This window comes from Salmo trutta, chromosome 27, assembly GCF_901001165.1.
Source record: "Salmo trutta chromosome 27, fSalTru1.1, whole genome shotgun sequence".
Classification (NCBI taxonomy): domain Eukaryota; kingdom Metazoa; phylum Chordata; class Actinopteri; order Salmoniformes; family Salmonidae; genus Salmo; species Salmo trutta.
In genome coordinates, this window is record NC_042983.1 from 16,830,038 (window position 1) to 16,845,499 (window position 15,462).

At 41.4% G+C, this 15,462-nt stretch overlaps 1 protein-coding gene across 16 annotated transcripts in view; it reads right to left on the bottom strand.

Moving 5' to 3' along the window:
* The window catches only part of LOC115164453 (ankyrin-1), a 183,850-nt gene that overhangs the window by 80,642 nt on the left and 87,746 nt on the right, over window positions 1-15,462 (bottom strand). For 12 of the 16 annotated variants that reach the window (XM_029716949.1, XM_029716941.1, XM_029716943.1 and 9 more), the window contains exon 2: window positions 15,217-15,309. The exons of the other annotated variants lie outside the window; for them this stretch is intronic. In XM_029716949.1, the coding sequence (XP_029572809.1) occupies window positions 15,217-15,309 (93 nt within the window). The remainder of the gene's footprint in view (window positions 1-15,216; window positions 15,310-15,462) is intronic. 16 annotated transcript variants of the gene reach the window in all.

Below are 15,462 nucleotides of genomic sequence, written 5' to 3' on the forward strand. Positions count from 1 at the left end.
GCTGGACTGACGCCATTAGTGGCATTGTAAGGGGTGACAGTCCCCCGCAAAGCAGAAGATGTATCATCAGAAGCAGAGTACACTCTGCGCATCAATGTTTTTCTTGCTAAGACGGTGCGAAGGGCAAGAGAAATTGATCTCAACTACAGTATTGCACGACTTCAAGGAGGAGGGAAGTTGTTCATTCACAGAGTCTGCTGGCTTGAAATCATGAAAATAATGGTCAATCAAGTTTGCTGATAGAATGTGTCGAAATATCGTAATATCTCCTTGGATCGGATTCTGCACCAAGAGGTTTTGAAACGTCTTTTTCCCAAGGGGTACTTTCGACAGATACCCCTCATGGATGACTGCGTTGCAGCTAGCATTAGGGTAAGACAGTCTGGTCAGTGGAGAAGGCACTGTGACCTGTGACCATACATGGTTGGTTTTCCAATCCATCAGTGGGAGTAACCAATCTATCAAGTCTGCTCCGAGTAGCATGGGTTCAGATTTGAGGCTGGTAACATACACAGGGTAAACGAGCGATACGTCCTGGAAGTGTAGTTTCAGCATGACTCTCAATGTGAGAGGCGAGGTAGTCTGAGTGAAACCTCGAAGTGTAGGGTCGCATAGTTCCACTTTTAACCAATGTTTAGTTGGCTTCAAAGCGCTTTTGAGGTCATCGACCAATGTTTGAGAGATGAGCGATATTGTCGGGCCCAAATCAATTAGTGCATGACAAGTTAAGCAGTGCTCCAGGACTGTTTCCAGGTATGGCCGTTTAGATTCGTGTTTAGTGGACACATTCCCGACAAAGTGGAGTGGTCGTTCACAACGAAGTGATGTGCCATTTCTGTTCAAGGTGAAAGCAGATCGACTTTTTGGATTTTGAATGGGGTTGGCTTTAACTAATCTTTTGACCTTTTTCTTCGCAACTTTTGTATCAGAGTCTACAGACAAAGCCTGTGGGCTTGTTTCTTGATCAAGCAGGCCCTGGATAGGGTCTTGAGTGAGAGCAGGAGAAATTAGATTTTTTACTTCTTTGCTAAGAGTGTTAATTCCTGCGGACCTGGTGTCCGGCAATTCCCCTTTTAGTCCTTGTGAGTTATCTTTACCCTTTTCTCAAAATGTTCTGGCTTTAGTGCTTTACAAAGTGGAACTTCTAGAGAACATTGGTCTACGTTTTGATCGTCTTTTAACCCTTTGTTACCCTTGAACTATTTTTGTGAGTTGGGCACAGGAACGTAGCGAACAGGTCAATTGTAGCGGTAGTCATTTCGATGGCGATGTACTTTACAGTTATTTCGATCGTGGAGGTTATTGGATTTATGGTTTCATGGTAGAAACCGTTGTTCTGCATCATCTCTCAATGCTCCAATATCTGATAATGCACCCTCTAACTGGAGTGAGTGCTCCTGGTCAAACTTCAAAACCGAGTGGTCAAGGCTCTTAGCGTTGTGAGCTTTTGATTCCTCAAAATCTGTGCTTGCAAGCTCTCTGAGTTGTAAGATAGGCAAGCCAACGTGGGCTGTAGGGCCCAAGTAGGTAATGAAGGTGGGATACATGTTCGACAGAAACATTTGTTTAAATGGTAACATCTCTTCCATTCCTGTTTCAATGAGTAGGCCAAAGTAAGTTGAACGAAACCTATGATAGTAAGCTTGTGTGTGTTCATTTCAAGCTTGTTTGACCATGTTAGCCAGTGAGCTATCGTGTTTGCGAGTCGCAGAACCACGGAATTCTAATTTCAAAGTTGTGGGAAGTTTAGCGTAGTCGTTTAGCACTTGTTGCTGTTGTAGACGAATTAACCTCGTCACGTGTCTATTTGATGTTCGCTTCAACAGGTATACCCTATCAGAACCCGTAGTGTTCGGGTAGCCATCCAATGCGTCCTCTATGTCAGCTAGGAACGTCTCAGTATCGTTTGGCTGACCTGGAAAGGGGTGAAAGGTGGGGAAATTCTTAATGAGTTTGTCAAGGCGTTTTGCGCCAAGCGGGTGGAGAGGGTTGGCTTCATCCTGTGGGGAAATTGGAGCCAAAAGGCCAAGAAAAGAAGCCAAGCTTTGTTGGTGAAGAGGGAGGGAAGAGGGACACATGGGGGAGGCAAAGTCTGAAACCTTCTATCGTCTTCATTCCTTTGAGTACCAGACTCCGGTTGCTTGGTGGGGTAATCGCGCTGTAGCGCGTGACTGTTCTGGAATTCCACCAGATTGTACCTAAGGGTGGTATTCTGCTGCATTGCAGAGTCTACTTGAGCGCTTAGAGTACTGATTTTGGCCACGTGAGTGTCGCACTTGCTCCTTTCGGTCTCAAACATATCTGTCATTGTTTGCAGATAGAGGTCTTGAGTACGGAGTGAGAGATTCAGTGATGACATTTCCTCCGCTTGCTTAGAAATCAATATTTCTAATATCTTCATCACTTGAGTTCTCATCAATAATTTGGTCAGCGACTTCAATGAGTTCTGCTGATTTGTCATCCAACTTAGTCACTGTGTTCATTAACTGATTGTCTTTGGTCTGCAGCATCTGGAGTAGAACATTGTTACTTTGAGTAACGTTCAACAAAACTGCCTGCATGTTATCAAATTGCATGCTCCTGTTTGTAGATAACTCGACAGATTTATCTAGTTTGGAGTGGACTGCATCGTATTTAGTTTTGGCTGAATCGAGTTGTTCCTGGAGACAACAATTTTGTTGAAGAGTTTGTGCTCGTTCATTGTCATAAGTATTTGCCATTACTTTTAATTGTTCAGATTTCAAACGCAGTTCCTTGGCTAGCAGAATGTTTTAATTTCCTGCTTTTGTCAATAGTTGCTCAGTTCTCTTCACCTGTCCCTTCATGTCAGTCATGTCTTGCACGTGCTTCAGCTGTGCACTGCGGTATTGGACCGATGCCAAAATTTGATGGCGATACATAAGGGCTAAAGTGGAGAGAACCGTTACAAAGCCTGCGTTTGATGGTTGATTTTGGAGAGAGTTTGTCGCAATTTCTACTATTTTTCCGCTAATGGCATAGTTAGGGTTGGTTTTGCTGCTGAGGTCAGAGATCAATCCTTTTATGGGTGGAGGTTCACTAATTAGCGGAGGAGTGGTGACCACCTCCTCTGATAGCTATTTTTGATATATATACTATACTATTTTTTTTCAAAGTTTGGGTTTGGAATTCGTTGGAAGCTGCAAAGATGATTTTAATCTATTTCTAGACGTTAATGAACCATCAGTACTGTATCAGTAATGTGGGAGTTGGACATGAATGAACTTTGCAAAAGCAAATTGATTAATGAATGATAATGATTAATCATACCTGGATTGGCTATCTGGGAATTAAACTTTAATTAACCTGAGAGGTTTGGTTCATCTGGGTTGATATGGAAAAGTTCAAAATATCTAATTTAATTGGAAGGACCTAAAAAGGTATGTTAGACAATTTAACTTATTAAATTGAATGAGACGATGATATCCAATCAATTGACATTGTCTGGATGATCATAAGTGTGAACAGTAGTTAAATGTTAGGTTACATTCATCGCCAGGTTCACATGTCCCTAAGGCCAAAGCCACATGGGATTCCGCTGGAGGTGGGACTTCATTCAATACTGGGTAGTCCTGAATGAGCTTTGTAAAAGCAAATTTTACTGATTTAATCAATGTTAATGATAAATCAAACCTGTATAGGCTATTTGGGAATTAAACTTTAATTAACCTGAGAGCGTTGCTTCATCAAGGTTAATGTGGAAAAGTTTAAATTGTCTCATTTGTTGAAACCCATCCATTTGGATATTATTTAAAATGTCGATTGGAAAAAGGTAAATCTGGCAATTTTACCTCTTAGTTAAATTGAATGAGACATCGATATCCAATCAGTTGAGAGTGGCTGGATATCATAAGTAACCACTTGTTAAACGTGATCCACGTTTGGGTGTCACCTAAATAATACTTTTTTCAGGGAGTCACTGATTGCAGAGAGCTGAAATCAAACGGAAGTACAAAGGGTGGGACTTTTCAAAGTGAAACAGGAAAACAAAATGGCTGCTTTCCCTTTATTAGCTTAGCATCTCGTGCAAGCTAATCCTACTTTGTACACTTTCAAGCATAACATAGGATCCCCTTCAGCAATGGAACGGTTTTACTTATAACGTATTATGTTCAAACCATTCTCTGCGTTATTTTTGCAATGTTTTACCGGAACGCGCGGTAAACAAAGAAATACACCATTTGTCTACTTGCGTGGAAACACGAGAGACAGAGAGATAATTATCGCTAGTCAAGCTAATATCTACTCAATTTCAATCGGCTTGCCCTTCTGAAACGCAGGAGGCAGAAATAGCACTATGTTTGGCCAAACACTCTATTTCTCAAATTTCTATAAGTAGCTGGATTGTGTCCTAGCACTTAGAAATGTAATCACTAATGCTACCCACTGGCTACGTCAGAGAACAACATGGAGTCAGCCTCCAGAACACACACGGCTCACCAATTCTTGTCTTCCACTCCAATAATGTATATAATAAACTGGGTGTATTATGTAATCTGCTTTCAATTTTATATAGGCTGAATCAAAATAAAAGCCTCATTCTATTTTAGATTCCTCGCACGTGAAATATGTTGTGTCTCTGACTATGATTAAATTATATGACAAATTATTATCAAATCGATTACCTTACATTTAATTGATTACGTGATTGAATTAAACCATGCAACATTTAAACCATTAATAACCTGGGGCACCACGGAAGAGTTTATATAGAGCGTCGATCTCCCGAATCCACTCTTAAAGATCTGAAGATCCTTTATATCAATAGCAGTCAATCATTAATCGTCACCTCGATCAGTCTCATTCTGATTGTCGTAAAGTACTTGGTTATCTGCACTAATCCTGGCTAACAAGTTGAATCAGCAATACACAAATTGGCTTAATTATTTATTTACTAAACACCAACATAATCACACAGAATTACATATATATATATATATACACAGGCTAGATCATACATCCATTACTAATCATGTCATGAATAGCCCCTAGCGGGCTAACCCGATATGATGGCTGGTTACACAAAGGAAGGGGGTTGGGTTTGAATGAAAGAGCGGGAAGACAGACGGACAAAGTGATTGGGTCTCTATCGGACCTTGAGAAGCTATGCTACCGTAAATACAGAATCTTGTGCATTCTAATAACCACCCATTCCGAAAAGGAAAATGCAAGATAAATATTTACTCTGAGCTGCGCTTCGATAGATGGGTCGAAAATGGAAGACTGGTTTGCCCAGCAGAGATCGCCATTGTCCTTTGAAGAATCTTTCTGGTTGTGGTGTTGTAGAGCGGATACGCTGAAATACCCTGTTGTTCTTCCTTTGCTAGGCCACGTACGTTTACAGCTGCAGCTGATAACTCGACGTCTAGGATGTATCACTTCTTCTTTAGTGAATAATAGTTCAAAGTTCATACCAAGTTGCCATAATCAGCTCGTGCTGTATTCTGGCTGGTCTAGTCGAAATTCATTATTCCAGCGTGGTGATCGTCATCTCCACGTGATCTGGTCTCATGTAAATTTCGTTAGATAGAGTAGTCATTCAACCATTCGCAACCACAGCTCACACTGTAGTTTGCTTAGTCTAATGTGAATTAGGTCACGGGGGCTTTTGTACTGGGGAAGAGAAGGGCGTGTTTCATCCTCTCCAACCAATGTCTGTTCACTTGGGTGTGGCCACTGAGTGAGCATAAGTTCACTTATGAAAACAAGTCTCTCATTTAGAAGCTAAAATCACATTTCATCTTCTCACAAATAGTTTCATATTTAAACATTTAAATTGCACAACAACTCCATGTGAATCTGATAACTAGAATATGTAGACTTTCCAAGATACAATTTATGTCGTCCTATCATCAGATATAACGTCCCAGACAACAACTGATCAGACATCATATTCTTCAAGTACCAACGGACACTTTCAACTGGTTGAGAAAGGGAAATATTGTTCCATTCCCCAACCTTTTGATGTTACCATACTTTCTCTGTGTCACAACCGCGTTTAAATAACTGGACCAAGGAGCAGCGTTCCACATTTTATTTCTCGTGAAACTTTAAAAAAAACAAAGATATAACGATCAAGCAAAACGTAGCGCACAAAGGCACTCACACAAAACAATATCCCACATCGCAGGTGGGAAATAGAATACACTAAGTATGATCCCCAATTAGAGGTAACGATTATCAGCTGCCTCTAATTGGGAACCATACACATACACCAACATAGAAATAAACTAACTAGAAATCCCCCTAGTCACGCCCTGACTTAAAATACCATAGAGAACCCCGAGGGCTCTCTATGGTCAGGGCGTGACACTATGTGGTAACACAGGGCTTTCCAAGAGTCAATTTTGTAGAGTGTAGAGAAAAGGGGGAAAGGTATTTATGGGGGGTCATAAATCTCACCCAACAGGGCAACGTCATGACACTACTATGCAAGTAACCATTTCGCTGTACCATTACACCTTCTGTAGAGACCCATCCACTTAGCAAGATGTGGCTGGGGGTTATAGCATTTATTTCACATGACACATCAATTTAGACAAGTGTCGGGGTAAGCGTCATCTAATATTTAGAAAATATTTTTATCTGGACACTTTCTGTTTACCTGGAATTTTTCCTTATTGTAGGCTACTACTTCTACCACTTTTAGTCTTGAAATCTTTGATACACTACTTATTGTTTATTACATGACCTCACATAAGAATCCTTAAAGAGATGGGTGGGGCTGCCTTAAGAGGGTGTGAACAATGCTGAATGAGTGTAGACAAAGAAGAGCTCTCCAGTAGGTGTGCCAAAACATTCAAGGGCCATTTTCTCCTAAGTGGGGTTACAACTTTCAAAGCAGAATTACTTTCCCATTGTTCCTCAAATGCAGTGTATGATGTGTCATTTTGTAACTCTGTGCTTTTATCCAATGTAAAAAACACAATTTGTAATTTTGCTGCATAAGACCGAATCAAGGCGGTCGGTCACATGTGCAGTTATGTGCACCAAGTCATTGCTCTCTCTCTCTGCTGTGTCCACTGAGCCGTTGGGCCCACTCTGCAACCTCATTGGATAACGCTGGGCAGGCCTCTTGCTAGTTGTCCCTCAAATGTGAGGGGCTGAAGCTCATTGACTAGAACTCAAATTGCTAGGGTGCAGGCCCACGTGGGGGTAATGTAGGGAAAATGGCATGGCACAGCTTCAAGAAAACAGTCACTTTCAAACTAGGGATTTCGTGGCTAATTAAGGGAAGACAGTAATTCTGCTCATAGATTATGCATGTATGAACTATACATTGACACATCCAGCCCAAAGCAGGAGGTTTAAAAAATACTGTCTTAGTTGCCAATGTGCTGGAGCAGGTCTTTAAATTATTAGTTGAATTACATGTAGTTCGCTACTCCCCAACACTGGTTATGTCCCTTCACTCTTCTCCAGTCTAGTAATAATACTGGCAGGCAGGCAGGCAGGCAGGCAGGCAGGCAGGCAGGCAGGCAGGCAGGCAGGCAGGCAGGCTAACTCGCACTGCACCAAGTGGGCCCCAGCCAACACACAGCCCTAACATGCTACACTACACTACAATGTCCTGGGCTGGGTCTTGGCTGTGGAGTGGTTAGTCACTCCCTGTGTCGTTAGTGACTCCTTGTGTCTCTTCTGCAGGGAGATGAGATGCAGAGCTAGAAGGTTGACGCTTATTTGTCATGAGTCTTGGCCTGGAGGCAGAGTGGTTTCTGAGTGGTTTCCGCTAGATGGGCCAGCTGCAAAATCAAAATAGTCTACATCGTAAAAATCGATGAAAACAAAAATGTGCTCTATGGTCTTCATTTAAGGTTAGGGTTAGGTATTAGGGTTAGCAGTGTAGTTAGGGTTAAGGATAGGGTTAGGTTTAAAATCTGATTTCAGGACTTTGTGGCTGTGCCAGCTAGTGACCATTCTGCAGAGCTGCTTCCAGTACATGAGCCATCTCAATAAATGCCAACCTGCACCGAGCTGCCTGGAGGAGCCATTCTGCAGAATAAGTGAGTCTGAGAGACATGGGGATGTATGCAGGGGAGAGTCCAGTCTAAGCAGCCAGCCAGGCCATAATTCACTCAGCCTATTTAATAAGTGCAGAGCCCAGAGTGGCCCCAGACTCCACAGACTCCATTCAAACCTAATGCACTCCTCTGACACTGTCAGAAACAGGCTGCACCATTCTGGGACTTCAGGATAGTAGCCACTACTGGATATCATTCATCAGTCTGTAGAAAACTAAATCATGTTTACATTGTGATGTGATCAGTATAAAAACTGCAGGACAGTAGTGTCTCCGTGGAGTAGTATGTGTAGGTGTACTGTATCATATAGTGGTGGTAGTAGTAGCGCTGTGGTAACATTATACATTCAATACCAGAGGTCTACCTCCCACTAGACAGGACATAGTGTACTGCTATCCATCATCTACAGAACGGTATCCTGTTTGTCCCTGACTCTCTCGTGTGCGTGTGTGTGTGTGTGTGTGTGTTGGGTTCCTGGTATGTCCAGATGGATAGGCCATGACAGAGGTACAGGCCTCAATTGACCATTTGACATTTGCTGCTAACTGCCTCTATATATCACCAGCCTCATCTCTCACCTCCAGTCAGAGAGAGGAGAGGAGAGAGGGAACGAGCTAAAGAATGGAGGTGATGACAAGAGATACAGATGAAGAGAGCAAATGGTACATGGCTTAGTGGAAAAGAGAGAAGATGTCTTGGGCAAGACTGTGGCAACAGAGATAATAAATAAACGCCTCCTGGGGAAGTAAAGAGAGAGTTTGCATGTGTGTGTCCCTCTGTGTGTGTGTGTGTGTGTGTGTGTGTGTGTGTGTGTGTGTCTGTGTTTGTTCAAGAATCTCATTGACAGTGCAGACAGGGGAGGCTGCTGCAGCAGAGAGGGACAACAGTATACAACAGGGCAAACAAACTGTACTGTAAACACAGGCCCACACAGACATATTAATTACCATACTAAGCTATCTAATAAATAACTATCCGCTTCCCATCAATTTGGGCAGTCAATATTTCCTATCAGAGGGTATAATGTTAATGAATATGAGATCTATGTGATTAAGAGAGTTGCTCTCATCAATCAACAGAAGGGCAGCCTTCAGACAGGCTGTATATCAGACGCCAATCACTCTATCACCTGCTCCACCACCTCCTTCTCACTTCTCGGTCTTCCTCAACACACACATGCACACACACGCTCACAGTCTCACACACACAGTCTCACACACTCACACACATAACATGATAGATACCACAGAAGAAAGCTTTATAAATCAGATGAAAACCAAACAATGCAGAAATCAATGTGATTACATAAATGGAGAAGGGTTCCTGAGACCAACAGGGAAAAGTATTGTTAGTCATTTTCTTAGTGCCTTCAAGTCCAGAAAATGTTAAAAGCGTACATGGCTGTTGATAGGGGAAATACAGATGTAGCATCCTAATTTGATCACTCTTCGTTGTTTCCCTGCACAGCAGGAAATGCAAACTTGTAGTGTATTTGAGTTTTTAAAAGGCTTTCCACTTTGAAATTTCAGACATGATTTGCCCTATCGAAAAATGTATCAGCCTCCACAAAAATGTCCATTAATTATAATCCACATAATAATTCACATTTCCTGTTGCTGAAGGATTATTTTCCTTCTGTAGCAAACTGTCTTAAATTAAGATCTGTAGAAGAAGCTGTCCTCATGTCTCCTTCTCATCTTTTTGGTTCCAGGTCCTGTCTCCGTGTGTAGGCCTATAGATGGCTCAACAGACCAAGATCTTCCAAATTCTTCATGACATTTCGTTTTCATAAGGGTGTAATCTCAAGGTCATTGAAGGTTGAGATGGAAACACTGTACTTCCAAACTGAAGATAGCAAAAGGCTGACATCATCAAGTAGTATTGAGCACTGGGGATCCTGCACTGGTGTATTGATTTTCTTTCTTTTTGATTTTCCAAACACTTCCCATTTAACTCATAGAAATAGAGGTAAAATACTGTGTGTAGCCTAAACTGGTTGAGCTCATAGTTCATGGTCTATATGTTTTTAATTAAGACTTTAGTGGCCATCCTTGCTTGGGTGGGGTTCGTCTATTCTTAGTAGGCCAGATTTCTCCAAAGAGACATTTCACTTCTGCTGAAATCCCAAATATTACGATTTCCTAGTGGATCAGCCAGAGTACTAATGGAAATAATTCTGTTCTAATTTCTCCTTTCAAACATTTGGTAGGTGGCCAAATATATTATAACAAATTTTTTGTAGTTTTGCATATTGTAATAAAATCTCACATTACCTTCATTTGAATTCTGTACTGCCAGCATCGATATCACTATGAATAAAATTGGAGTTTAAAGGCGCTACTCGGAATGCTAGCCAGAGTTTTTCACATGCAAATTAAAATCTAACCCCCTACCCGAAACAAATTAGAGCGGACTGCTGGTGACTGGACATCAATGGGCTTCATAATGTAGTCTGTTGCTACAGTAGGCTGGGAGAGCAGCTGTGACTGAGAAAGGAGAATCCACTTGACAGTGCTGGGGAGTGATAGTTACTTTTCTTATTGTGACTGTGGTGCAGTCGAACTGTGACAGATGGGGCTTTGGTGTTCCTGAGCATCTGCTGCTGAGGGCTCAATGAGGGGGGATGAGGGGAGTGGGAAGATAAGGGACACGGCACTACAGCACATATTTAAGCAACCGGTGCTTTACATAAACTACTGACATTTCTAACTTATAGGGAGGGAGAGGAGAGGGAGAGGGAGCGTTTCGTTTGGTGTAAATTAAAATCGGCCTCAAGTGATGTTTCATGGAGAGTAGAGCAGGGTTTAGGAAGTGACTGTCCTCTGTAAATCATGAATCGTTTCTGTTAAACTGTCTGCACATTTCTCAATACACTGGCTCGTCCTATTTTGAAAATGAAGGGAAAGGAGAACCTTTCTGAGGGTCATAACAATAAATTATGGGTGTAGGGAAGAGTGAAGGGGAGCTTGAGAAGAGAGAAAGTGTTCTAGAATGCTTGGATCTAGACGCTGGGATGTCATTGCAGGGGTTTGTGCTGCTGTGGTTTTCCACTGCTCTGCTGCCTTGGCCATGGGCCAGGCAGGGGGATTGAATTCTATAGGATGATCCATCACTGCAGAACTCTGAACACAAACAGCCTCTCTGCACCCTATCTTAGCCCAGGACAGGAACAAAACTGGCATTCTATTTTGTGATTGTCTGTTCTGTTCTTTTTTGTCACATGGGGATTGGGGATAGTACCCCCAATGATATCTCCTTACCATCTCCATTTCTAAGTAAATTGATTGAATAAGATTAGTACATTTTATTTACATTGGGAGCTTTCCTTGTCTATCTGGGTACTTGAAGGAAACTATATGTCCTGCTCGTGGATAAGGGTAGGGGTTTGGCTCGTAATCAAACAAATGGATACTTTTTAGAGAATTTTTTTATTTAACTAGGCAAGTCAGTTAAGAACAAATACTTATTTACAATGACAGCCTAGGAACAGTGGGTTAACTGCCTTGTTCAGGGGCAGAATGACAGATTGTTACCTTGTCAGCTCGGGGATTCGATCTATTAACCTCCGGTTACTGGCCCAACACTCTAACCACTAGGCTACCTGCCGCCCTAAGTGGCAGACAAACAAGAAGAGAATGAGACACAAACACATACACTCTCTTGCTCTCTGAGGATGTACACAGAAGATAACAACAACATATAGACAAACAAAAAGACAAACTAAAAACGATTCATGATTCCTCCACACACGCACCACAAAAGGAAAAATAAGTATGTAAAGCCTGTATTTGTGGTTGATATTAGGGCATATATGAACCGTCGGGATGTCTTAACTGTGACTATTTTCTGTGATGCAGATATAGTACAATATAATAGCTAGTGTGAATAGAGTATACAGTGTTTACAGTATCACCTGGAAGTGCATGTGCTGTGTGGAAAAAGTACTGTGAAAGCCATATGGACCTGTAGTACTGTAGAGTATAGAGACTGAAGGTGAAGGTGGGATCATTGTGTAATTGGGGTTATAAGGTGTTGAAGAAGACAAAACATCAGGTTGTTTAAACGAATAAAACAGACATCACATAGACACAACATAGACACAACACAACATAGACACAACACAACAGACACAACACAACATAGACACAACGTAGACACAACAGACACAACACAACATAGACACAACACAACATAGACACAACATAGACACAACACAACGTAGACACAACACAACATAGACACAACACAACATAGACACAACACAACGTAGATACAACATAGACACAACACAACATAGACACAACATAGACACAACACAACATAGACACAACACAACAGACACAATACAACGTAGACACAACATAGACACAACACAACATAGACACAACACAACGTAGACACAACAGACACAACACAACATAGACACAACACAACGTAGACACAACATAGATACAACACAACATAGACACAACACAACACAACATAGACACAACACAACGTAGACACAACATAGACACAACACAACATAGACACAACACAACATAGACACAACACAACATAGACACAACACAACATAAACACAACACAACATAGACACAACACAACATAGACAACACAACGTAGACACAACATAGACACAACACAACATAGACACAACACAATGTAGACACAACACAACGTAGACACAACATGCAACACCACAACATAGACACAAAATAACAGACACAACACAACAGACACAATATAACATACTTACACAACACAGACACAAGACAACACAACATACACACCACAACACAGCACAGAAACACAGAAAAAAACAACAGTGACACAAGACAGACATCACATTAACACAACTCACAACAGCTTCAGCACAGACAAAACACCAAAACACACCAGAAAAAACAAGGACACAACACACTCAGATGATACCAATACACAGCTTGGAACTGTGCAAGTACACAAACACCTAAACTAAGTACAGCACCAGACATACAGACAATCAGAAGGTGAAGACACAACCACATACAGTACCAGTCAAAAGTTTGGACACACCTACTCATTCAAGGGTTTTACTTTATTTGTACTATTTTCTACATTATAGAATAATATTGAAAACATCAAAACTATGAAATAACACACATGGAATCATGTAGTAACCAAAAAAGTGTTAAACAAATCAAAATATATTTTATATTTGAGATTCTTCATAGCAGCCACCCTTTGCCTTGATGACAGCTTTGCCCACTCTTGGCATTCTCTCAACCAGCTCCATGAGGGAGTCACCTGGAATGCATTTCAATTAACAGGTATGCTTTGTTGAAGTTAATTTGTGGAATTTCTTTCCTGATGAATGCGTTTGAGCCAATCAGTTGTGTTGTGACAAGGTAGGGGTGGTATACAGAAGATAGCCCTATTTGATAAAAGACTAAGTCCATATTATGGCAAGAACAGCTCAAACAAACAAAGAGAAACGACAGCCCATCATTACTTTAAGACATGAAGGTCAGTCAATACAAAACATTTCAAGAACTTTGAAAGTTTCTTCGAGTGCAGCAAAAACCATCAAGCGCTGTGATGAAACTGGCTCTCATGAGGACCGCCTCAGGAAAGGAAGACCCAGAGTTACATCTGCTGCAGAGGATAACTTAATTAGAGTTACCAGCCTCAGAAATTGCAGCCCAAATAAATGCTTCACAGAGTTCAAGTGACAGACATCTCAACATCAACTGTTCAGAGGAGACTGTGTGAATCAGGCCTTCAAAGTCAAATTGCTGCAAAGAAACCACTACTAAAGGACACCAATAATAAGAAGAGACTTGATTGGGCCACTATTTTCTACATTGTAAAATAATAGTGAAGATATTAAACTATGAAATAACACATATGGAATCATGTAGTAACCAAAAAATGTATTTTATATTTGAGATTCTTCAAAGTAGCCAGCCTTTGCCTTGATGACAGCTTTGCACACTCTTAGCATTCTCTCAAACAGCTTCATGAGGTAGTCACCTGGAATGCATTTCAGGCCTTCATGGTCGGATTGCTGCAAAGAAATCACTACTAAAGGACACCAATAATAAGAAGAGACTTGCTTGGGCCAAGAAACATGAGCAATGGACATTAGGCCATTGGCAATCTGTCCTTTGGTCTGATGAGTCCAAATGTGAGCTTTTTGGTTCCAACCGCCGTGTCTTTGTTAGACGCAGAGTAGGTGAACGGATGACCTCAGCTTGTGTGGTTCCCACCGTGAAGCATGGAGGAGGAGGAGGTGCGATGGTGTGGGGGTGCTTTGCTGGTGACACTGTCGGGGATTTATTTAGAATTCAAGGCACACTTAACCAGCATGGCAACCACAGCCTTCTGCAGAGATACGCCATCCTATCTGGTTTGCGCTTAGTGTGACTATTATTTGTTTTTCAATAGGACAATGACCCACCACACCTCCAAACTTTTGACTGGTACTGTACATGTATTCATTTTTGCTCTCTCTTTCTCACACACACACACACACACACACACACACACACACACACACACTCACACACTTGTGAATACACACAAATACAAATAAACAGAAGCATATTTTCTAAATCAGAAGAACCCACAGGAAAAATAGTTAATTACACCGTATCTTTGTTGTGCGCTTTCAATTGAAGCCTTTTTAATTTCCTTCTACACGTAATATCTGTATAGGTACAGGAACGTGTATGAGGACTATTTTGTGGGAACTATCATCATAGTATATTTTGCCCGTGGACTCTTGGCATGTAATATCCTGCATGAGAAAACATTTTCTGATAAAACCACACACAAGGATATAGATAAACACACTCATGTTAGATGAGTATGCATAAATGCAAATGAAAACCAAAGACAGAAGTTAAATACGTCAAGCAACGACAACAGGAAGAAAGAAACAGCTCCAGGCTGACTTTCGACCCCTGACTAAACCAGCTCACACCACAACAGCAACACTGGACTCTCAACACAACCAGATAGAGCTACAGTTACTACAAGCAACAGACAAGAAAGAAGATAGAGAGTAAGATAAACAACAACTGCAGCAGCAAGAGCAACAACAGTGACACATACTTTTAAAAAGACAGATACAAGATGGTCATATATAGATATATAAGTAGTAAAAAAGCCAGATATACGTGTGGCGGATATTTACTGCTTCATCAAAGTGCCATACTCCTTGGCCATCCGGCAGCTCAGAGCTCAAACTATCGTCCTGATCGATTAGCCAGCGATGCACCGCGTGGGCCTAAAAAGACACACGACATACAGTAAAGATAGAGTCAAGTTAATCTCAACAGTCATAGAGAGATAGAGAGAGAGAAGAGGAGAGGAAGGACAGGGGAGAGAATGGACAGAATAATGGGCAGGGTAATGAGAGAGGTGGAATAGAAAGGAAGAG